At 51.6% G+C, this 25194-nt stretch overlaps 1 protein-coding gene across 1 annotated transcript; it reads left to right on the top strand.

Annotated features, from left to right (window-relative positions):
- Positions 1–1885: 1885 nt before the first annotated feature.
- SLC67A1 (solute carrier family 67 member 1) lies at positions 1886–23928 on the top strand. The gene is made up of 11 exons (XM_080913181.1): positions 1886–1994; positions 2606–2850; positions 5652–5749; positions 6064–6224; positions 6515–6647; positions 15653–15765; positions 16580–16687; positions 17657–17757; positions 21629–21730; positions 21974–22094; positions 23738–23928. Exons 2-11 carry the CDS (start codon positions 2731–2733, stop codon positions 23923–23925), a joined length of 1245 nt encoding a protein of 414 aa, XP_080769307.1. The 5' UTR covers positions 1886–1994; positions 2606–2730; the 3' UTR covers positions 23926–23928.
- Positions 23929–25194: the final 1266 nt, after the last annotated feature.

Here is a 25194-nt window from a genome sequence, read left to right as displayed (position 1 = left end):
TTCCTGTTTCACAGGCACATCATTAGGCCCAGGAAATCATTAAGCAGTATCTCTCTAATCAGGGAAGCTCCAGGGTGTCCTAAACCCCAGCACACAGTAGTCACTTTCTCTGCACGTGGCCACACTCACACCACTATAATTTCGCCCCTAACCTCACAGGACCCCTTAAATCTAAGCCCCATCAGGTGTTCTCAGTTGCTTGAGCTCATCCCTGAGCCCTGCCACACTGTTCCTACTGCCTGGCATGCATACCCTTCCTACACCTGGCACACTTCTGCTCCTCCTTAGGACCCTGCTGAGAAGCTGCCTCCCAGCCAGGCCCCAGATAAGAATCAGCCTTTCCTATAGCTGTCAGGATTGGTCTCCTTGGGAGGACAGTGGCCCCCTGTGAGTTATACTGGTTCCCAGAGAAAACTACTTCCTCTTCAGGAGGTGATCCCAGGTTCTAGGGTTCCCTGTTCCTCTCTAGCCAGAAGGGACATTTTCCCACACTCCCTCACAACCAGGAAGTGCCCCACCCCTTCGGAGCCTGTTTAGAACAACCACAAAAGCTGCCTGTTCCCCCACAACTGCAAGCTCTGTTTATGGGTAAGTAGCCTGCCCCTTGTTGTTTATGATGAATACCTTTGACCTTCCCCAACTGTCCTAAGGCAATCTTACTCATCTTCCCAAACTCTGGCAAAAAAAAAAAAAAACTGGCATCCGTAAAGATGTCACCTGCACAGCAGGTAAGAATTAACCCAATCAAGGAGCTGACCTTCAGGAACTATCCCTCATTTCTACCCGCAGGGAATTCAGAAGGACCTAGACTCTTGGTCTTACACCCAGGAGTCCTGAGATTCCTGATGCCTGAGTCCTCTTCTTTCCATAATCGGTCTTCCTCTCATCCCTCCTGGAAGCCCTGGCTAAATGGGTCTCCTCCAACCCTCAGAAAGATGTGATGAGTTTCTGTAGCCTCTTGGCAGAGGACCTGGGAACACTTGCAACACGTCTCCCATTCCAATTTTCGCGCTGGAATCTACCCCAAACATACTGCGCATACCTGGGAACGGAGCCCTGGCTGGGCCTGATTCATTGGTTCGAACGCCAATTTGAGGCATGTTCTCACTGGGCATCCCTGGGCGCCGCGTGTCTGTCCCACTGTCACAATTCTTCCTGTTTCTGATCTGCTGAGCTGGGGTGAATGTGCAACAGAGATTTTGATGTTCGTGGCCTGTGGCTTGACCCCTACTCGACTGCAAGGTAGAAAGGTGGGGCCGGCGTGTAAAGGAATGTCTGTTTTCCTAGCAGTGAACAATGTATCAGGAGAGGGATGAGGTACGGAGAGTACTGGCCTGGGCCAAACTAGAAGAGTGTGTTCCTGGGGTTCCCTCAGCGGCATCATCAGGGCCGGATGCTGCCCCTCCAGAAATGTGAGAACAGGGCATACAGGACGGGGTAGAGGAGGCATTTCTGTAGCTTCCAGAAGCCTCGTGGTCACTGGAGAGAGATTTGGTGTCCAAGAACTACCCAGACAAGTGTAATATCACTGAGCCTCCCCTGGCTTCTGCTTTCCCTTCTCGTGGATCCCAGAGCCATTCCCCCTCCTCTTCCTCCTCCTTCGTCTCTTCGTCTTCCCTCCCCAACCCTAAATGAACACCCTGTGTTGCTTGAGCGATCAGAATTCAAACTTCCTCTGGACCAAGGTCCAGGGCAGGGCCTAAGCCTCAACACTTGGAACCTCTCAAGCACTGCTCGGGAGAGGGAGGGGCGGGGCCTCGGTAGGCGTGTCTTGATTGGCCAATGAATCTCAGACGCACTGTTTCGGACTAGTCCGGATCCCCGGGAGGGTGGAGCGAGCTCCTGGGCGGGAGGGCCAGCCCTGATGAAGTGGGAGGACCCAAGCTATCGTGGGGTGGGGCCTTTCCGGGTGACTACGGAAGGGCCTGTGTCAGGAAACTCCTGGAAGGGCTCCCTCACCGGGATCACAGCCCACTCTCTTCAGGCGAAAGCAGGTATCCGAGCTCACCTGTTGAGCTTCCAGTACCCAAGATGCCCTTCTGGGTGTAGCTCGGGACCCTTAACGAGATGTCGGGCGAAGGCAGTGGGGCCCTAACGGTGAAACCAGGCAAAACTTTGAAAGGGGCTCAGACTGGCTACAAAATCCGGTTGCCACCCAAGGAGGAATTTAAGAGGGAGGAAAGCACCCTACTGTGAGACTGAGATGCTCTGTAAGGATGAGGAAGAGCTGAGTTGTCCCCCATTCCCTACTCCACTGCCACTCAGGTCCCTAAAGAAGAAAGGTGGGGTCAAGAGAGCCAGCCCCTGCATAATGACTTTACATCATCCCTGTACCCACCAAAAGCAATAGCCAGAAACCACAGCTGCCTGCATTTCCTCTAGAAATAAGGGATGGGGTCTTCCCGAGGAGGACACCTGAGGCTCGTCCAGATGCCCCTTTCAGGTGGAGGTGCCCCCTGCAGGGGTGGCACTTCTATGTCTCCTCTTCTATGGAGACCATGACCTAAACCAGGAGCTGGCGGGTGGGGACCATTTTTGAAGGTTGAGGAAGCTGAAGAAGCTGATGAGCTCTGCAGTCAGCCACTGTCTTCTCCCTCTCTTGCAGGCACAGGCCACCCTTTCCAACAGAGTGAGTCAGCATCCAGCCAGAATCAACAGGACCTTTGCCCTTGCCTGCTGCAAGGCTTGCCCTGCTCTGGTTCAGGTCCTCCTGGACGCCACCTGCCTAGGATGTCTGGCCAGCTCCCCGGCAGTATGGCTGCTCTGCCCCGGCAGGGGGTCATCATGCTGACCTATGTTCTGGCGGCCCTGGAGCTAACGTGCCTCTTCATGCAGTTCTCCATCATACCAGTGAGTAGCACCCACACCCCTCACCAGAGCGCCACATGCCTTCCTGCTGAGCAATGGCAGGGAGCGAGGTGGGGCTTGATACTGGATAAATTAAGGATCCTAGGAACTGCACCCATTAATCATCCCACCGCCATTTCTGTCCTCCTTGAGAAAGTACCCTCTTCCTGTCTCAAAGGACTAATGAAGTTCCAGTCCTTTCTGACATCATGTCTGTCCATCCCTTTGTCCTGCTGGGCATTCCCTCTGTTTCCTTACATCCATACTAGACACCCTATTCCATATTACCCATTCCATTGGTTTTTCTCCCAACCACCAACATGTGAGCTCAGTGACTTGATCCCACAAGAGCCTTGCTGAGCTCTACCTGGATCAAGGAAGGGCGGGGCAGATTAGTCACTATTGATTACGAGTGCCCACCCACACCCTTTGGTTCATTCCTACTTTTCACTATCACTTAGTCACTCAACAAACCATTGTGGAGTTGACCCACAAGGGGGCAGTATCTAAGAGAGCTTAGAATTCAGGGGTTGACTGTCATCTCCTTTTTCCATCTAACCTGGGTCCACAAACCACCTTAAAATGACCCCTCAAAGATTCTCAAAGCCCACGTTGGCTGGAGTATTAGGTTGGGGTTGGTTTGGTGTTAGGCTTGGGCCCCACTCAGCATATGGACCTGGCCCTCAGTACAGTCAGTAGGCCAAGCTTGGTGGGTGTGAGATGCCCCAGGCACTCAGGAATTTGAATTGAAATCAAACTCTCCTCACATTATATTCAAAAGTCCAAGGTTCAGGGAAACAGAAGAAGTCGGATAATACCAAATGATAATCTAAGTCCTGCCTCTCTGGTCCTCCACTCCTCTACTCCCTGGAGCCCAAAGGAGCAGAGCTGACCTTGTGGGCAGCTGGGGATATGGGTTAGAGGTAGCCCTGGCCTTTGTCACCATTCTGGGAGTGGCAGACACTTCCAGTTCAGGACTCCACCCTTTATCACCCTCCTAAGCAGAGCTCTGCCCACTCACATATAGAAAGGGTCCCCAACACAAGCCTCCTTCCTGAAATTCGGGAGCCTTACCTTGCTTCTCATAAAAGGAGGGCTGGTAAGGAGAATAAATTCCAGCCTCAGAACAGCCTGCAGGGAACTGCAGTGGCTCTCAGAGAAAGGCCCTGGTTGGCCAGCCTGTCTTCTTTAAGTCTGGAGCACAAAGGACCAGACAGATGGCCGTCAGAGCTGGTGGCTGGTGGGGTTTGAGTAGTGGCAGCTTAATGGTTATACTGTGCAGTGCAAGAAGAGACGGTTGGGAGTGAGGACGGGTGAGGGTTCTGGGAGTCTGAGGGTACATGGCAGATGTGGGGTTAGGAAAATTTGGCTGAGAAGGCAACATAAGAGTGGAGGACTGAAGGCAGACTGAAGGCAGGCAGAAAAACATTGCCAGTGCAAAGGCCCTGAGGCTAGTGCTGAGCCTGTACCTACAGAGGATTGAGGTCCCAGGACCGCACCCATCAGATGCTGAAGAGACTCCAAGATGGTTAGGGAGAGCTGTGGAGAGGTGAGAAGGTGGCAGAGCTACAGCATGTGAGGATGAGGGAAAGGAATTCAGAGATGGCACTAGGACTTTGGACCCAATCCCAAGAGGACAGAGATGCTACCAGAGGTAACAAAAGCATTAGGGAACTAACTAACTAAGAGCAGTGGCTGCTTTTCCAAAGGACGGGGGTTTGATTCCCAGAACCCATATGGTAGCTCACAATCATTTGTAACAGTAGTCCCAGGGGATATGATGCCCTCTGTGGGCACTACATGTATATGGTACACAGACTATATGCCAGGACAATATCCATACACATAAAATAAAATGAAAAAAAAATGGTCAAGGAGCCAATGAGGATTGAGGAGAACAGGTGTTCGGCAGTTGCAATTGCTACACTATGCCGGAGATGACCTCAGATGTGGTACAGAGTAGATGAGGGTATGCTGGCTGGGTGGGGCTCTGCGGGGAGGAGGTGGCAGCAGCAAGCTCTCCAAACTTGAAAGGAGGCCAGCAGAGACTGGTGACAGTCTAGGTAGGAGATCCAGGATAGTCTAGGCACAGGGTCACAGAGAAAGAAGCAAGCCACCTGAGTCAGGTGCCCATCAGAGGAGCCTGCCGGAGCTGCCCTGAGAAGAGAGGAAGAGGAATGAGGAAGCAACTGCTTCAGGCAAGGTGGGAAAGAAAGCAGCTGGGACAGACACCAGGCGCTAAGGAAAGCTGAACAAGAAGGCACTAGGGAGAGAGTCCTTGTTGAGTGACCTCGAAGGTCTCAAGAGGGGAGCTGAAGGAGTGTTATCCTTGGCATAAGGCTGAAGACTCAGGTAAAAAATGGTGGTCCTGTATAGAGACTGCCATCTCCTCCCATCAGATAGTTTCTCTCTCTCTCTCTCTCTCTCTCTCTCTCTCTCTCTCTCTCTCTCTCTCTTTCTCACATGCATGTACACACAAAAGGAGCTGAGTCCTAAGGAATTCACAGAGCATACTGTCTTTCTGGACAATGGGCCACATCTCTGAGGTTACTAAGGAGTTTGGGAGCAGTTGCTCACTGGCCTGGGGGCAATAATATAATGCTTTGAAGACAGAATATTGAGGATGGAAGTTGTTCTTTGGCCCACCTGAAATGGGTCCTGCAGAGGGGTAGGCCAGGAGTCTTTGGCTAGGGACAAGGAACAGAGTCCCTATGGAAGGCCTCCTCTCTCGTGACACTGCCCCCTGTTCCCTTCTACCCCACCTGTCTAAGGAGTCCTAACTCCAGACCCTCCTTGTCTTTCAGTATCTGTCTCGGACACTGGGCCTAGATTCCGTCTCCTTTGGCTACCTACAGACGACCTTTGGGGTGCTTCAGCTTCTGGGTGGGCCTGTGTTTGGCAGGTATAGTATGTGAGGGATGTAGGTCCCTCAACCCACAAGACCCTCAAAGTCTGGGTCCTAACAGGTCCTTGGCATCCCTGTTCAATGAAAGGACAGATGCAGGACGGGTCCAGCCCCTGGTCGACTTCCAAGTATCCTTGGTGCCACATTGGTGACACCCCAAACTCCAACTGGTGGGCCTTACAGCCTTGGTAGAAGCCCACGTGCCCACACACTCCCTGGGTAGTCAGTCGTTCACCAGCTTCCCAGCCCTGAGTGGGAAATGAGGGAAGGGGCCCCTGCCTGCAGGGGTCTGACCTGCCCTGTGTGCCCAGGTTCGCAGACCAGTGTGGGGCCCGAGCCGCACTCTCGCTCTCCTTCCTGGCGGCCTCTGCTCTGTACCTGCTCCTGGTGGCCTCCTGTAGTCCAGCCCTGCCTGGAGTCTTCCTGCTCTTCGCCTCACGTCTACCCGCCGCCCTCATGCACACACTTCCAGGTAGGAACGTCGCTTCAGGTAGGGGGGCAGGTAGCCAGTGGATGGGACAAGAGCGGTAGTCTCCGGATGAAGAGATGGTGTGTTGTCTGGGGCAGGCCAGACTAAGAGTGGAGAGGTTTGTAAAGGGGTAGTCTGAATGGAGGTACTATGGAGGGGTTTTGGGGATACGGTCTTGGTGAGGGGCTGTGGGGTGTGGCCAAGGTGAAGGAGTTTGTGGGCATGGCCTGGACCCCTGGGTGGGTGCTCCACAGTGAGGGGCCGCATCCAGTTCAGCCTCCTCCCACCCGCAGCTGCCCAGATGGTTATCACTGATTTGACAGTGCCCACAGAGCGGCCCACAGCACTGGGCCGGCTGGGCCTCTGCTTTGGCGTTGGAGTTATCTTCGGCTCCCTGCTTGGCGGGACCCTTAGCACCGCATACGGGTAAGTGACCTAGCGAAATGGTTGAGCTAGGGAGTCATTGGGCAGGTTGCTCGACCTCGCACAATTGGCCCAGCAGCACCACCTCCCTTGAGACTTGGTTTTCCCACCTAATTTACAAGGGTTTGGGGACCAGCCAGCCTGCCTGCAGGGTGCATGGGAACTTGGGGTGGCATTGCCACCAGGGGTGCCACCAGAGGGCACTACTGAGGCAGCCATGAGCCCAAAAGTGCCACGTTGGGAAAAGCTCACTAGTAGATCCCCTGGCTTTGTCTGAACTCTTTTCAGTTGGCCCTGTCCTGGGAACTCAGCTCTTCCCCCCCTCCCCGAAGATACCCCAATACAGATTCTAGGATGGCCTCTGTTGGGTTCTGATCCTTTGTCCCTTGCGGTGGGGACAGGCTCGGATATCTTTTAAGTAGCTGAAAGCCTTTTGGGAGAAAAGCCTCGTTGAATTTAGCAAGTTCCCTCGCTCCTTGCCCCAAACCTTCTGCACCTCTCGAGTCAGAGCTTCAGAGTCAGCCTTCACCTGCCTGTGATTCACCCCAAAATCTCATGAGATCAGCTGTGGTGCTGGGACATGTGCCTCATCTGGCACGGGTGTGTGCTCCTGGACAGGGCTTTCCTAGAGCCTACATTTTTGTGTTTTAGAGGGACACTTCTGTCCTTACAAGGCTCTCTGACCTTGGATAAACAATGCCAGTTGTAGGTTCTCAGAGTTTTCACTTACTCCTCAAGCCAGGGCCTCCTGAGTGCCTATAACCTAGGCTCCCCAAAATTTCCTCAGACCAACCCCAATTACAGTAGAGGTTTGTGAGTAATGGCTGAGCTTAGAGATCCAGGCACGGGCTGACACCGTGACCCCATTACAGCATGGTTCCAGGATGGTCTGTCTGTATGTCCCTGCAGTAGGGACAGACACAGCTTGGCAAGGTCTCCAGGGACACATGACAGGGCTCGTCGTCGTTGTGGCTCTGAATGTCCTCTGAGTATGTGAATGAGAGCTGGGCTTGTCTGCTCAGCAGTGCCGCAGGGGTTTTAGATTCTGGGGCACAATAGAAAACAAGACAGTCCAAGTCTCTAGAATGTCTTAGAAATGGGTCTAGGTTCCTAGGAAAATGACCAGCAAGGCAAAAGGTTTCACTTCAGCAGCAGGGGTTGTAGTCATGCCTAGCCAAGCTGGCAAGCCCCAGGCTCTTCCTAGGTTTTTACTCCTAATCAGAGGGGGTCCTGTGCCTCATGCTGAGTGGCCAGAGCTCCTCAGTCTGGTGTTTTGACGTCCACCTCAGTGTCCCTGCATGATTGGCTGGTTTAAAGCACTGATAAACACGATGCAGTTTTGAGCAGAATTCCTGAACTTGAGCACATATTTTGATTTCAAGAAGCAATGGCCCTGGGGGAATTTCGGTTTGGGCCAAGCAGCTTCTTTTTTCTTTATCTTTTCTATCTTAAAAAAAAAAAAAAAAAAAAAAGAACAGGGTCTGGAACTTGCTGTGTGCACCAGGCTGACTTCAACTTCACAGAAATTTATCTGCCTCTGCCTCCCAAGATCTGGGATTAAAGGCATGCACCACCACATCCAGCTCTTTTACAGTTTCTTTCTTTTTTTTTTTTAATGAAGTTTTGTCTTATTTAATGGGTTAATAGAAAAGACAGTACATTTCTCGCGGATATTATAAAGTTGGATTGAACTACATGAGATACGGAAAGAAAGACATCAGGATTGGGGTGGGGGAGGGGAATAGATGATTATCAGGATTTCTATGCAGGTGAGTTTTGGGTGGAGACCCAGTTCAAGAAAAGAGCAAGGCAAGTCCTGGAGGATGCAGAGACCCCAGGGTCGGGGGCAGCAAAGTGGGGTAGAGCATACACAGGGAGATGGGGGTGGGGTAGAAATGGGGACTCAGCACCATCCAAGTAAGAACAGTGACTAGACCAGAGATGGCCATGGGGTCGGGACAGTGAACAGAATCTTGCCTGTTTCTGCCCAGGGTGGGAGGGAAATGCAAACTCAAGTCTCAACACTAATTATGCAGTCCAAACTGGGCGCACCCTGTGGGGTCCCATGGGGACTGTTGAACCGAAGGACTTTGGAGATGTACACTGAGCACCTCTTCCAGCGTGAACAGTAATGGCTGCATCCTCCAGGCTGCTCCGGGTACTCCCTTTCAAGTTTAAGAAGCAGAGGAGCTGTGTACCTTGAGAGAACAGGGACCCGAGCTGCAATGGCAAATCAGCTCAGGCCCAGAAGGGGACAAAACATTGTCCCTGTGGCCTCTGTGTTGGGGTTCATGGGTGGGCCACAGGAAAGTAGGAAAGAACAGAGTAAGGAAAAGCAGACTATGGATGTTCAGGGGAGAAGATGCAGGCACCCAGGGGTAGGCACCATTCATGAGGCCACCCTCCTGCTGCCAGAGTCAAGGGTACATTCCCTTACCGCCACATGTTTTCTCACCCGTGTTGTGAGCACTGCAGGGGTGACCTCACCCTCAGGTACTGAGCAGCCCTCATGGATACCGTTGCTGCCAGCCACATGCTTCCACAAGCAGTCTGCCCATCCAGCCTTACACACACACCCTTTGTCCTCAAGTGCATTTTCTACATCCTAGCCACTGACTCAGAGGACACCACTCACTCCCTTTGCCTCCCGGGCAGCTCCCAAGATACTCTTGTCCTCTGCCGCACCGCCCAGGATAGTCTACCAGCCGCACTGGCTCCTTCTATCCCCAAGATCCCTTTATAACCAAGACATTTATATAGAAAGCGATCGGCCTCAGCTTCTAAGTTAAAGAATGAGTTGGGGAACTGAGATCTAGGAAAGAAAGCAGTCCAGTGCCCAGACCTGGAGGCAGTGCACAGTGAAAATGGGGACTTCAAGTTGTCACTTAAAAGATGGAACCCCTCATGATCAGACCTCAAGTTGTCCGAAGAAAGTTGTAGGAGGCCCATAGAAAGTTCTCTCTTGATGGTTTATGGCTGAGGGGTCTATCTTTGTCCCATTCAAATGTGACTAGCCACACCCAAAGCCAATCAGCCCTCCAGGATTCACACAGCTATGTGATTGTCCCTCACCTTTTCGAGAGCCTGGAGGCTTAGATATTTAAACCCATTTGCACTGACTTCTCATTTCTGTAGAGGCCAAGGAGGCAGCCCTAAGGCCCAGACTTCCTTACCCTATCCTTCTACCTTCCACCCCACCTCCCAGTACCCCACCCCACACCCCACCCCCTAAGTCTACTCTGTACCTTACACCTCTGACTTTGCCTCAGGCAAATGACACCTATACCTTACCCTCCCCCTCCTTGATGGTAATTAAGCTCACATAGAGATCTCCCTGTCCCCTGTCTCTCTGCCCACCCCTGGGAGTCTGTCCCCTTGAAAGATCCCAACTATGCCCATCTCTGAAGCCCAGGGCAGCAGGTGGGAGGAGGAAGTGGACTTGGTACTGGAGCCTACAGGGACAGGCACTGGTGTAACTGGTTTGGACCAGCCTACTGCTCAGGACCAAGAGGCTGAGCTGCTCAAGAACAGCCCTGAGCCCAGAGCAACTACCTACCCATCAGCATATGGGGGTGGTCCTGTGACTTATCACACTGAACCCCAACATCGCACAGCCTGGGTCCTAAGCCATTGGCCCTCAAGGCCCAGTTCAGGTATTAAGAATGTGCTCTAACCTAAGCACATTCAGGGCCATGGTTCAGGGCCAGAGAGGAGTGGGGATCCCTGCTAATAGAGGCATAGTCCTGTAAACAAAATGTCCTGGTTATTTGAGAAGATTCGAGGGTTGAGGGTGGCCAGAGCCAGGAAAATGGAGGCATGTGGGGATGGTGAGGATATCCTTCACATTCAGGGGCCACCATCAGTATGGAGCACAAGACCTATGCAGTCCCCAGCAGCCATATAGGAAAGTCCTTGCTATGGTACTGGCCATTTGGAAACATTCAGTGAGTACCTTAGGTGGAGTTGGGGGTGAGGGCTACCCAAGAGGGTCAGATTTCATTCTTTTGAAGGTTCACTGATGGGTATCAGGAGAAGACCCTAGGAGACAATATGAGACATCTAGATTCAATCTTAAGGGCTGTGGAGGTGAAGTCAGTGACCGAGATCTGGGGTAAGAAACAGTGACTGGCAAATGGGGCAGTCTGTGAACAGGCCCTGTAAGCCAATGGTACCCGACTTTCCTAATGCTGCAACCTTTTAATACAGTTCCTTAGGTGATAGTGAGCCCCCAACCATAACATTATTTTGTTGCTACTTTATAGATGTAATTTTTGAAGCTGCCACTGTCATGATTCATAACGTAAATATCTAAAAGGGTTGTTTGACCCCCAAAGGGGTTGCAGCCTATAGGTTGAGAATCACTGCTGTAAGCAGAACTGGTGTTGTAGCCAGAACTGGACTACCTCTCCAGACCCAAGCTTGAAGGTCTAATGGGGTTCAGGCAAGAAGGCCCCAGGGAAGACAGAGCTGCTGAAAAATCATGCTAACCCTAGGGAAGGTGACCCAGGGCCACAGCAAAAGGAGACTTTCTTCACCCGTCCCAGTAAGGCCATTTGCCTATTATTGGCCCAGCCGGGCCTGTAGCCTTGGAGTCTGGGCTGTTAAGTCACCCACAAAGAGCAGGAATTTGAGCAGAGGCCACCAGGTCTGGTAGGGCTGCAAGGTATCTAGCCACAGACCCTGAGGGTCAGGTTGCCAGAGATAACAGTGGCCACCTGCAAACACTCTTGGATACCAGATGGCCTTGTGACCCCTGTTCATACCCAGAGCATATGACACATTGGTTGCAAAACCTTATCTGATCCCTGAGGCCTTAAAGCATAGACCTTTCAAAACCAGGGAGGAGGAGTGTTATTCCTTACTCCTCAAGTCTTCAAAGACCCCTCACCCCTCAAGTCTTCAAAGGCTCCAGGCTAGAAGAAACTGGTCATTTGGTTGGAGTCCCGAGGTCACAGTGGAGAGGCAGGAAGAAGAGCTGGGAGAGGGAGCTCCAGCTTAGAAAGCACCAAATTAAAGTGATTCAAAATTTGCTTAGGGATTATAGGAGCACTCTACCTGCAGGAATTTTTGTTTTCAGACACATCTTAGCCATAGGGCTTGAGTGCTTGGCACAGACAGGGTAGATGGCACAGGTGAGCTTATCACTGAGCCACAGGCTAAGTGTTCGATGGTGCTCTGGTGTCCCCTGACCCATTTCTTACGAAAGATAGATACCACAAGAGAGAATGTGTAGCTGAAGGCCGTAAGCCACACCTGCATGTTAGCTCCTGGCATCAAGGACCGTGGCTCTACAGTCTCCTGTCAGAGCCGAGACATTGGGCAGGGGTCCAGAGAGGTGAGGAAGGAATTACCATCCTAGAACACAGCAGGAGCCCAGATAGAGTTGGGCGGAGTCGAGGCCAGGCAGAGGGCCATGGCCACCCTCAGCGTTACAGACAGGCCCGGGAGAAAAGAGCAGTGACTGTTGTTGGCTGAGTTATGGCTGCAGTGTCAGAAGTCTCCCAGGGGCTGGCAGATCAGTGTAGGCAGCTAGGCTGCAGGACGCCAGGAGTACTGTAGGGAAAAGACAGACAGGGCTGTGTCCAGCCCTCATTTGCAGCTGAGGAAATGCAGTTAGGCAGCCAGGGCAGAGATGGGAACAGTATCCATGAAGGACTTCAGTTCTCTGACAGAGGTATCCAAGAGTCCACGTATCCAGTTTCCACTTGTCCAGTGGATGGTAAGAAGGGGTGCAGGGCAATGAGAGGCTGAGCTGATACCCTTGAAGTCTCGGTTCAACTTAGAAGAATAAATAAAATGTACCAAATATGGTAGTGAATGATCTTATATTTTTGTTTTTTATTTTTGGATTGTTTGTTTGTTTTCTAAACAGGGTCTCACTTCGTAGCCTTGGCTGGCCTCAAATTCACAGATATCTACCTGCCTCTGCCTTTTCACCACTATGCCTGGCTGGTACATGCCTTTAATCTCAGCACTTGGGAGGCAGAAGCAGGCAGATCTCTGTGAGTTCTGGGACAGCCAGGGCTACATAGAAGAACCACGCCTCAAAAGAAAAAAGGAAAAGAAACAAACAAATAAGCGAAGAGGACCTGGGTTAAATTTCCACCTATCATATGGCAGCTGACAAATCTAACTCCGGTTCCAGGGGACCTGACACCCTCACACACATGCATGCAGACAAAACAATAATGCAAGTGAAATGAAAGCAAACTAATCATTAAAAATGAAAAGAGCTGGATGGTGGTGCAGGCCTTTAATCGCAGCGATCTGGAGGCAGGGGAAGGCAGATCGCTGAGTTCCCGAACAGCCTGGTCTACAGAGTAAGTTGTAGGACAGCCAGGGCTACACAGAGAAACCCTGTCTTAAAAAAAGAGAAAAGAAAGGAGAGGAGAAGAGAAGGGAGGGGGACAGGAGGAGGAAAGAAAAGAAGAGAGAGAGAGAGAGAGAGAGAGAGAGAAAGAAGAAGAAGGAGGAGGAGGACGAGGAGGACGAGGAGGACGAGGAGGACGAGGAGGAGGAGGAGGAGGAGGAGGAGGAGGAGGAGAAGAAAGAGAAGAAGCATCCAGAAGAAGCCTGTGCAGTGTGGCCTTACACCTGTACAAGTCACAAGGAGGGACCCTGAGGGGAAGCTTGTTGAATTACATTCAGGGGTGCAATAACCTGAAGGCCCTGGAGGGATGTCACAATATCCTGCAATCTTGAAAGCCCTAGGGTATAGCTGCTCTTCTTTTTTAGGAAAAAAAAGTAAGGTGTGATTTTAGCCAGTCAAGGGTTTAAGCAGGTGAGATTCCGAAGCAGGTGGCTCTCTGAAAGTCTGAAGCCTGCCGGGTCTACACAGCAAGTATTACACCAGCCAGAGCTTTATAGTTAGCCATTACTAAAATGCGTGTGTGTACATATATATATTTATCTTATTTATTTTTATTTTTTTAGTGTTTGGTTTGGTTTAGTTTTTTGAGACATGGCTTCTCCGTGTAGCCCTGGAACCCGGAAATCTGACTGCCTCTACTTCCTGAGAACAATTATTTATTTTTATTTGTGTATTGATGTCATGTGTGAGGCCAGAGAAATCAGAGAAAGATGTCATGTCCCTTGGAGCTAGAGTTTTAGACAATTGTGAGCTGCCTGATTTGGGTGCTCAGAATCATACTTGGGTCCTCAAAAGAGCTGTAAAGACACTTAACTGCTGAGCCATCTCTCCAGCCCCCTATTCTGTATTACATCTATGGGAGGGGGAGGGAGGGGGAAGGAGAGGGAAGGAGGGGGAAGGAGGGGGAGGGGAAAGAGGAGGATAGAGTGCAGGAGTGAGCAAGTGCTACGGTATGTTTGTCAAGGTCAGAGGACAATGTGCAGGATCAGTTCTCTCCTAACACGTGAGGTCTGGAGCTTAAGCTCCCGGCGCCTTTACTCTCTGACCCACCTCAATGGCTCAGAAATTCCCCCCCCAAGGCCCCAGTACTGGGGGTTGAACTCAGGACCTTGTGCACAAGGCAAAAACATTAGCTCTGAGCCACATAGCCCCACCTCCAGTGCTGGCTTTCCTTCTTGCCTGTCCTTTCAGTGTTTTGTGTTTGTGGAACCCCAAGAGAGTAGCACCCCAGCTTTCACAGGCAGCAGTCTGTCTATTCAGACTCTGGGAGACTTGTGGGCTTAGGTTCTTCTGGGACTCTGCAGAGTATCCAGGACTCAGGACCTGCATTTCCAGGGAAGTTCTGGCCTTTTGGTTTGCTGGTCACCTCTCAGAAGACCGGATCTGAGAAGGGGACTTAGCACCCTATTACAGACCCTCACTTGTCGTGTTTCCTAAAATAGCATTGTGGGTGGCCACCTGCTCCTGAGTGCTTCCGGAGCATCTAGTGAAAAAAGCAGATTTTATCCCCACTTGGCCATGCCTCGGGCAGTGATAGCCGGGCTTCAGTGACCGGCCGCCAAAAGAAAGGCCTCTGAGGTGAGCTGCAAGGAAGGGTGTTCCAAGGAAGGGTGTTCCTCCAAATGTCAGTCATGACTTCCTGCCAGTCCTTTGGGGCCTGAAGAGGTCTCACTCTGGGGTCCAGGAAGGGGTTCATTGAAGAATCACAACAACCAGCAGGAGATGCCCATTTGACCTGGGTGGATAGGGAAACACCAAGGGAGATGTGCCAGTCCCACACTGAGTCTCGTCTCTGTAAATGAATATGATGTGCCTCTGTGTGAGAGAGACATGCTCTGTATTGGTAAGCACATGTCTGCGTAAGCATGTGCCCATGAACACACACCTGTGGCTGTGATGGGGAGGAGTGCAGGCAGCTTGAACTGGTCTTGTTTGGTAGCTTCAGGGCTTTTCTAAGTCCCTGACTTACACTCGTGTCTGTCCAGAAGTCTGAATGGGGAAGGTGTGGGATGCTGCTGAGGTCTGAGGACGTACTTTGGCAATCCGTGCGAACAGCTGCTCACGTTGCTAGACCTTCAATGCAAGTTCCTGCCTAGGTCTATCTGCTCATGAGGTCCAGATTCTAGACCTATGGTAGGCAGTACCGTGCTGAGGGAAGGGCCCGTGTAGAATGTTTAGGAGCTTGTGTATCCGAGAAGGAAAGAGTATTTATTAAAAATTAGGCTCCTTGGCTAGGTGATTTCTTAGAGACTACCAAATGCCCAGCCTATGCTTACTGGGGGGGGGTCAGGGGGGATTGCACCTGGTCTTAGGTCTCTAAAGCCATCCTCAGGGACACCCACAAGCCTATCTAGCCCCGGGAAACCTGGGAACCAACTGCACCCTGAGCAAGGACACTTTGCCTCAGACTCACTGCTCCATTCCCACCCTACTCCACCCCCACCTCCCAGAACCTGCAGGACTTGCATGCTGAGGCAACTGTCATTTGCTAAATGTGCTTTAAGGGATCAAGTAACTGGGACTAAGCGCCCTTAGTAAGTGAGGACTTAATAGGGCCAAAAGAGCAAGGTGGGGAAGGGGTGTGCTTCAGAGTGTGTCAATACAACAGCATACCATATGACCCAGGCTGTGTCCTTAGGATCCAGTGTCCTGCCATCCTGGCTTTTGTGGTCACCCTCCTAGGAGCTATCCTCAGCTTTACCTGTGTCCCTGTTACCACCAAGGAGGCCAGTGTTCAGTCAGCCCATCCAGGTAAGCCCCACCTGCCCATACTGGGCTAATAGGCACCACCTTGCCCAAGAAGGCAGCATTCTGGTACCTCTACTGGGGGTGGAGGGAAGACCTTATAGACAAAGGGTTCAATGGACTCAAAGAGGGGATGGGATCTCCTCTGCACTTCTTGCTGCCGAGTTCTGGTAGGGCAAGCTGGTCACAGTTATGGGAGTCAGGCAAGCCAAGGCCCTGAGCAGGGAGACAAGTCTAGAAAAGCCAAGGAATACACAGAAGATACAAGGGTATGGGATAGATGCTAGTCTCTGAGGTGCTGAGTGTCCAGAGTCACGTGAGGTTACTAGCTGAGCAGGTGAGAAGGAAGTGAGGCATGGAGAAGGAGGCAAATATAGGCCAGGCTAGCTCTTCAGAATGGTTGGCCACCTCTATGCCTCTGCCTAGTGACTAACATGGAGACTAACCTGTAAGAATTATAACCGGGAGGTTATAATTCAAGAAGAACGAGTAAAGCCCCAGAGGACACCTAGGCATAGCTGGAAGCCGGAAGCTGAGTGTTATGGGTGTGAAGGCATGCCTCTCTGGCTGCTACTGCCTTCCAGCTGGGCTGGGGGCCACTGCCCTTGTCAAGGAGGCTGAAGATTAAGAATGTCCTAGCAGAACTGCCTGATGCCACGTGCATCTTCCCTGAACACCTGGCTGGCCAACATGTGGCCCATTGCCCCCAGAGGCTGTGGAGGGAAGGCTGCCAAGAGAGTAGTCAGCTCTAAGCCTGGGGGACAAGGCCAGAAGCCAGGGCCCACAACCAGTGTTCTGACTGCTTTCCCCTGGTGGCCAGGTGGAACCAAGGCCAGTGTGTTTGACCTGAAGGCCATCACCCGCCTGCTGCTGCTACCCAGCGTGCTGCCTGTATTCCTGGTCAAGGTAATCTCTGGCTTTCCTTCAGGTGAGTCGCACTCTCCTACCCCCACTAGTGTCTACGGTCTGAAATGACCAAGGCTGGGGACCCAGGTCTAGGTGGTGCTTTGTTCTGCCTATGAGTCATTATTGTCCAGTGGCACCTGTGGGGGCTCCCAGTGCACCCTGTGGGTGCAGAGTTTAGTTGTGTGCTAGCACAAAGGGAGGAGAAGGGAGTCTGGGTTCTCCCTGCAGGGCTGTGGAACCCCTTCTGAATGGCCACCACAGGGCCTCACACACAGCCCACAGACTCCTGTTTATCTTTAAGCCTTGACACTCAGGCCTGTCTTCCAGAGGTACCACATAGGTCTGAGAGGCACTCAGACTCTGGAGACTCCTGCTCTAGCCATCTGATGAAGGAACACAGGACCCATATACAGTCTGCACAGCTTTGAATGTGCCATAATGACCCCACTGTTCAGAGACCACCACAGTCTGAAGGGTTTGTTTGTAGCACTGGTAATAGAGCCCAGAGCTTCACAAAAGCCAAGCAAGGGCCCTAACACTAATCTATTCTCCATATGGGCTCAGAGGCACTAAAATCCCAAAGGTTCAGCCCCTTCCTAACCCAGAGGCTTTGTGGCTGTGAAACACCAGATTGAAACCCCTGGCAGGGCTGGAAGGGACCACAAAGAATCTGTTTCCTATGCCAGCTGGGATAGGGTCCACCCATCCAGGCTGTGTGTTTCAGCTACAGTGACTGAAATCTGAGAAATGCCCCCCATACCCCTATAAGTCAGGGGCCTCTGAGGGGTCCCATGACTCCCTGGATCCCCATCCTGGCACCTTGTTGCTCACATGGACTATTACCAGCAGCCCCTCAGGGAGTCGCGTTCTATAGAATCCCAGATGGTGTTACATGTCCTCCCTAGTCAGGCAAATCCCCTGACCAGGACACTGGAGGGAGATGTGTACTGCACTGGGGTCTGGCACCATGGCTGATCTGCTCCTCCCCCAGGACTCTTCATGGTGATGTTCTCTATCATCTCTATGGACTTCTTCCAGCTGGAGGCTGCACAGGCTGGCTACCTCATGTCCTTCTTTGGGATCCTCCAGATGGTAAGTGGGCATGAGCAGAGAGTGCTGCAGGCCAGAGCATTAGACTCTGGGAGATCTATCTGAAAAGCCATCCTGGCTTCCTCCTTAACCACCTGGGGGTGGGGTTCCTGTCTTGAGTGACAGAGAACACACACAGAGAGAAAGCACTCACCTCCTGGCTTTCCATCCTACAATGAGGCAGAGACCAGGCACAATCCAGTACATGCCTCAATGCTGGGCAGTAGACAGGACTTGGAGGGACTGAAGACACAGAAAGGGACGTGTTATGATAGGGTTCTGCCTGGAGTCAGCGTCTTTCTTCCCCAGCTGGGTAATATAGCAAGTTTCCAGGCTCTTTTTCCTTTCTTAGTCGCGTGATAATAACTACAATGTATGTCCCTCGAGGTGGCTGGGATGTCAGAGGAAGATCCTGGGCACTCAAGGATCTCATAAAGAGCGAGGCATAGTCATCTAATATGCTGTCCTTTTAGGAGCCTGAGCTTCTGGTTGCTGGGGGTTGGGATAACTTGGGCCAGTTTGAGGTAGGGGGTCGAGTATCCTCTCAGCCAGCTGTTCAGGAACCCCTAACTCCAAACCCAGGGCCAGCATAGTCAAAGCCAGCTACCCGCTCCCCTGATTCCTATTGGCATTTGACCAGACCCTGGGTGGCAGAGGCAGGTGGTGATATGCAGCCGTGGCCCAGTATGACTTGACTATCTAACTGCTAGTGCACAGGAGTAGCTATTCTGAGACTAGCAGAGGACGGGTCCAGATCACTCTGGAAACTTGGTGGCATTCCTGGTACCTCTGGGACATCTGTTCCCTAAGCATCCATGTCCAGAGCTGGCCTGGACTCCCTGGCCAACCCCCCTACCAAGGACAAGGAAAGCCTCTAATCTGCACCAGCAAATGATACACTGTTGGGGATAAGAGAAATAAACAAACCCCTGGCTAAGCAGACCTTCATTCAAGACAGATTGCTTGTTGGGAAGATAGCTCAGTTGGTAGAATGCCTGTTTATCGTTTGCAGAGCCTGGGTTCCATCCTCAGCACTTCATAAACCAGGCCTGGTGGTAAAGCCTGTTTTCCCAGCACTCAGGAGGTGGAGGCAGAAGGATCAGAAGTTCAACATAGTCCTTTACTACACAGAAATTTTTATTTAGTCTAGACTGAGCTACAAAATACCCTTACTCAAAAAGAATGAATAAATGAGCTGCTTGCCACTTGCTTGCAGCCAGACCACACAAACCTGTGTGAAGTCCAAGCCCTTGGAGACCCTTAGAGACAGATTCTTCTAGGATCCATAGTTACGGTCACCCGTGTTAGTATGATGATCTGGGATTGTTGCAGAGGCTTAAGAAAAAGAGTATGGTTTAGGAGCCTGGTACAAGGCAGGGAAGCAGAAGAGCGGGTGTGTCAGAGCTCTGGACCACAAGACCAGCAGGGAGTAGGTAGATTTGCGCCCTTGGAAAGAAGGTAGGACTGAGGGCCAGGCATGTTCCAACCACATCACCAAATTCCCTGAGAAGAAGAAAGACTCCATTTAAGCCATATCCTGCCTACTCCATATGCTTCTATAGGTTCCCAGGGGCTGAGGGACTTTGGGGAGTGGCATCCAGAGAGTCCTAAGGTATGGGATCAGGATCATGGCTCTAGCAGGTTTGCAAACACTCCCCACCCCCGCCTTGGTTTTTTTTAAGCCTGGATTTCCCCATGTGTAGCCCTGACTGTCCTGAAACTCACTCCATAGACCAGGCTGACCTCAAATTCAGAGATCCACCCGCCTTTGCCTCTCAAGTGCTAGGATTAAAGGCATGTGCCACCACTGCCCAGCCAGAAGACCTTGTCTCTTAAGGACCTTTCAAGAGAGACCCCTATGGTAGCCCTGATACCTGATTGTTACCCAGAGCTGTTCTAAGGTGCTAGCTATTCAGAGGGCACTGAGGTGGGGACAGTACAGAGCTATTAGGATAGCAAATAAGATCCCAAGTAAGAAAGAGAGATGCTGTAAAAGGAAGGACACAGGTAGAAGAAAAAGCAAGGGATGGATGAGTGGATAATGAGTCAGGGTCAGGGATGTGAGCTCCATGGAGACAAATACCCTGTTAGGACCACACAAGGTTTTGGTGACATTTACAAGGAAGGGTAGCCTGCTGGTCTACTGGAGTCTGAGTAAAGGAGGGGAGACCATAGGCTTTAGCTGCTAGCTAGAGGGGCGGCAGCAGCGACTGCCTTGGTTAGGTAACTGGGTGTCCAGCATCCCAGAAGACACAGTTGGGAGGACTGAGGGAAAGTGGCCTTCTTGGCTGGCTTACTAACTCACTGTTTTGTCAGATAACGGTGAGGTCTGCATGGCATCTAGAAGCTTATTTTCAACTTAATGGGGAAGTTGAGACCAGGGTGGTTAGTCAGGATGTAGGTCCAAGTGGCTGAGGCCAGTATTAAATGCTTCCATAAAACCAGTCTAGAGAGGATTTGTTTTTCTAAGCCATTGATGGTTCTGTAAGAAGCAACCAGATTCTGCCCTGTGTAAGTAGGGGTTGTGGCTGGACCGGTTTGGGCTCTAGGAGCCTGGGTCCAACCCCCATGAACCTTGACAATCACTGGGCCCAGCAGCCTGAAAGCTCCTTGCTCTGACTCTGTTTGCACACACTTCCTTCTCCGGTTAGAAACAGGCACTTCCTATGGAGGAAGGAGATAGGGAACCTCTCGCTGGGCTACCTGGTCTGATGAGTCATGTCTCTGGTGTCCCAGAGTCTCCCCAGTGTTGATTCTTTCCTTTTTTGTTGAGAGGAACCTTTGCTCTGTGACCTTGTGGCTTTCTAGGAACCACGTGGCTCAGCACTGCAGTGCCTGCTGGGGGTGGAGGGACTCTCAAGGGATGCAGATGGGGAGGGTCGTTAAACCACCAGTCCAGAAGTCCTCTTCCCTTGAAAGTATTATCGGAATTGTCAGGCTCAGAACTAAAGTCCTGGAGCCCAAACAACTTTGGTTCAGCTGCTTGTCCTCAAGAGGTCAACTAAAGAGTTAAAAGCAGAGAGAAAAGATTTATTCAGCGCGTGACTACAATGGGAAGAGGAACAAAGAGGTTCAGTGACCCTCTGGTTTATCTTTGGCTCCAGAGATGAGACTCAGGCTTAAACAGAGGTCAGGAGGAGTGCAGAGCTAAGAGTCCTGGTCAGGGTGTGGTCCAGGTAAGACCATCACTGTCTTAGCTCCAGTCTCTCCTGCAAGGTGGTCTGACAAGTTCTCAGATCTGTGTGAGGTCTCTGGAAGACAAGCTGCCCCTCTGTCTGGCCCCAGACTTCAGCCTTTCCCTCCCCAGTGTGAGACTCCCGGGGCAATCCAGTGCCTTGGATTTTGTTGTTTCAGTGGTCTGGTGGACAAAGAGAGGCTCACAAGTATCTCTTTCGTATATCTTCTCTTCTGACAGGACTCTTTCAGAAGACCGGGCCAAGGTCTATTTATACCAGTGCTTCTCAACCTTCCTAATGCTGTGACCCTTTAATTCAGTTTCTTATGCTTTAGTGACCTCCAATCATAAAACTATTCTCACTGTTGGCCGGGCAGTGGCTAACATGTCATGACACTTGGGAAGCAGAGACGGGCTGATTGCTGAGTTTGAGGTTAACCTGGTCTACAGAAGGTGTTCCAGGATTACCAAAGCTACACAGAAAAACCCTGTCTCAAACAAGTAAAAAAAAATTTTTTTCTTGTTACTTCATAGCTGTAATTTTGCTACTGTTATGAATCATAATGTAAATATCTGTGTTTTCAATGGTCTTAGGTGACCCCTATAAAAGGGTCAGTTTACCCTCAAAGGAGTTGAAACACACAGATTGAGAACTGCTGGTTTAGACTGTCTTCCCCTCCCCCACACTACCCTTCCTAGATGATCCAAGGCCTGGTCATTGGGAGACTGAGCACCCGTTTTCCAGAGGAAGCCCTGCTGCGATCCAGTGTGCTAGTTTTTGCTATCGTGGGACTGGGCATGGTGAGAGCATGTATACCAAAGACACACACACACACACACACACACACACACACACACAGAGCTGGCTTGTGAAGCAGGTCTCGGGCCCTCCTTCCACCCATGTCTTGTGTGTGCCCAAGTCCCTGGCCACCTGGCACTGTCCCTCCTCCCCAGCCAGAGCATTGTGGGTGGGGCCTCAGGGTAGGTTTCGGTCTAGCTTTGTAGCATTCCTGCTCAGCATGGCCCTATCCATTGCTCTGACAGGCGCTGATGTCCAATGTTCTCCACTTCTGCCTTTTGATGCCTGGACTGGTATTCAGTCTCTGTACTCTCAATGTAGTCACAGACAGCATGCTGACCAAGGCTGTGTCCGCATCAGACACAGGTGAGCTGTACATAGGGGGCCCCAACTTCCAGGATTCCTCCCAATAGGCTGGGTCAGATAAGATGGGGGTGACAAGAAAAAAAGAGTCCTGGTAAAGATCTGCCCCTTCCCGGCACTGCAGACAAGTCCAGAGTCAGGCAGGGGCACAAGTGAAGGGCTTCCTGGAGGAGGCATTTGGCTTGGCTCTGATCCATGCCAGAATTTCACTAAAAAGAGGAGAGTCCAGACGCTTTGTCCAGGCAGGGGTCAAATGATCAAAGAAATTGACCTGCAGGGCCTACAGGGGCCACTTAGGAAGGCAGCTGGTGCTGGAGAGGTGAAGAGGCCAGACAGGGAAAACAGCAGGGGAGACTTCCCAGTCCTTGCCAGCACAGTGCTCAGAGCTTTCTGAATAGGGTTCAAATCCACACAGTTAGGGATATCTTCTAGGCCTGACCTCCAAGGCTGTCTAGGGTAGGTACTCTGTGCTCCCAGGGCAGCACGTCCAGAGGGCTGGGAGAGAGGAAGAGGGTGTTAAGGCCAGGCAAGTGGAGGGTGGGGCTGACCAGGAGGAGCAGGCCCAGCCACCAATGCCAGGGCATGCCTGTGGCACCACCCCTTAGCATAGGAAGAGCCGCCTGGCTTACCTGGGAACAGGAGGTGCAGAGGAGGCAGTAATTGCCCTGTGTCAGTTAATGTCTGCAAGAGTGTGGGCAGTGAGAGAGGCTGCCCCTGAGTTTCCCCACAGCAGGCCCTCAGTGTGGGTGGAGCCTTATAGGCCCTTGTCTTGACTGAGTTTAAAAGCCTGGTCTCAGAAGTCCCTGGCTAGTGATCAGCAAAGTTCAGTCACCTTCTGGAGCAAGATGAGGCCGACTCAGACTCCCATCTGGGGAAGCAAGGTGAGACGAGCAATTGGTGTTAGCGGGTGCTCTCCTCCACGCGTCATGGCTCCAACAAGCAGGCATGTCCACACCAAGAAGCTGACCAGAGGCGTGGAGATGTGGGCTCACATGCTTAGGCAAGGACACTGGTGCTCTTAGCTTGGGACCTGTATGTATCTCTTCAGCCTGCCCACAACCCTGGCCATGTCCTCTGAGATCCATTAAATCCATAGGAGAAAGGCGGAGGAACAAGAAGAAGAAGGGCCATATGAGAGGCACCATGCCCAACTAGACTACCAGCCCTAGAACCCTACAGTGGCTTGGGGGACCCCTTTAGCCAAATTTACACTGACCATCTCAGTCCCCATTTGGAGAAAGTGTGAGAGCCAGCACCCTGGCTGTCCTGGGTGGAGCCCAGACTATACAGATATACACTAGCAGGTCTGGGAGGGTGTGGCCTATTTCTGACCTTTGACCCCGTTCCCAGACTCCTCTCTTGCCAGGGAAATAGCTAAAACAGGAAAGAGACTCAGCCCCATTCATACAGAGAAACTGACTTACCCTGCAGGCAGAGGAGGATCTGTTTAATTAGGGTGAGAGAGTGCTGCAGTCGAGGGGCAGCTGTGAGGAAGATGGACAGATCCTCTGAAAAGTGTCTCAAGCCATCTGTGAACAGTGGGCAGTGCAGGTTGGGATGGGCAGAAGGCTGGGCTATAGCCTAAAGGTAGGCAGCCTGGCCAGAGACCTGCCCAGAGTCTGACTGCTCTTCCCCCTTTCTTCCAGGGACCATGCTGGGCCTCTCTGCATCTGTGCATCCATTGACCCGCACTCTAGGACCCACCCTGGGTGGCCTGCTGTACCGTAGCTATGGTGTCCCCATCTTTGGCCATGTGCAGCTCATGGTGAACTTGCTTGTCCTATTGGTCCTCTGGAAGAAGCCATTGTCCCAGAAGGGAAACAAAGCCTGGTGACCACAAAGCCCAATGACCTGGCCCAGCCAGGCAATAAACATAAGAACCTCTTCCTTTTAAGTTCTTTGGGCTTTGCCTAGATCGGTGGGTAGCAACCCTGGGGGTCAAGGTTGGAGCTGAGCCAGAGGGCTTTGTGGAGGAGGAACTACAGCTGGGCCCAAGGTTCTAAGGAGCACCAACTTGCCAGTTCCAGGTCATTAATCCAGGTCAGTTTAATCCTGGAACTCAGGAGGCAGAAGCAGACAGATCTCTGAATTTAAGGTCAGCCTGGTCTGTATACTAACTTTCTAGTTCCAAGTCAGCAAGAGCTACATAGTAAGACCCTGTCTTAAGAGAAGAGGAAAAAGAGGAGGAGGAAGAGGAGGAGGGGAATTAGGATTGAGAGGGAGCTCTTAAAAGCCAAGCACGTAACCTCACCACCACCTTCCCCAGCTCTGAAGCTGCAACCAGGCCACTGGCCTGACCCATCAAGCCTGGTCTACAGAGAGTCCCAGGACAGCCAGGACTACACACAGAAATCCTGTCTGAAAACACACACACACACACACACACACACACAGAGAGTTAATAAAATGTAATTAAAAACAAACAAACAAGCTGGGCTTAGTGGTGCACACTTTTAATCCCAGCACTCCAGAGGCAGAGGTAAGTGGGTAGGTCTCTGAGTTTGAGGCCAGCCTGGTCTACAAAGTGAGTTCCAGGACAGCCAGGCAGAGCAACACAGAGAAACGCTGTCTCTTAAAAACAAACAAAAAGCCCAATGACCTTAGAACTCTCAAACCTCAGAACTCCACAGTCCACCTATCACCTCAGGACACAGCGTAAACCCCACCAGCAACAGGGGCCAGCGAGCTTGGGCTTTTGACCATATAAAAATCTATGCAGGGGAGGTCCTTCGACGAATGGAATAGAAGGGTACTGGGAGCCTACTATCACCTCTGCTCTTAGAAGACCCCTCGAGTTTGCTTCTAATAGACAGTTCCTCGTAAGAAAAAAATACTCTAGTCTGAAGTCTTCCTAAGGAAAAAGGAGGGACTCCCCCTCTCACAGTGCTGGCTTCTCAGTCCAAGCTGGATGGCATGCAGCACCTCCATCTTCACCCCCATCTTCACGGCATTCCCATAGCCAGAGAGGCCCAGGACGTATACCTGCTTGGACAGGAACTCAGAGTTTGTTGCTCTGCCTTTTGGGGCTTGTCCTCCAGTAAAACCTTGGAGGAAGAGATTTACTTCTGTCACAGGCCCTGTCACCTTGGCTGGCTGCCTGTCT

This window comes from Micromys minutus, assembly GCF_963924665.1.
Source record: "Micromys minutus genome assembly, chromosome: 2".
Classification (NCBI taxonomy): Eukaryota; Metazoa; Chordata; class Mammalia; order Rodentia; family Muridae; genus Micromys; species Micromys minutus.
Note: the sequence above shows the minus strand (reverse complement) of the source record. Positions and strands in the feature narration are given on the sequence as shown.

Bases quoted from the DNA above. Each gene is read 5' to 3' on its own strand.
- SLC67A1 (XM_080913181.1), top strand. From the start codon at position 2,731: ATGTCTGGCCAGCTCCCCGGCAGTATGGCTGCTCTGCCCCGGCAGGGG. The intron at 16,688-17,656 runs GTGAGTCGCACT...CTCCTCCCCCAG, and splicing joins AATCTCTGGCTTTCCTTCAG to GACTCTTCATGGTGATGTTC. The intron at 22,095-23,737 runs GTGAGCTGTACA...CCTTTCTTCCAG, and splicing joins TGTGTCCGCATCAGACACAG to GGACCATGCTGGGCCTCTCT.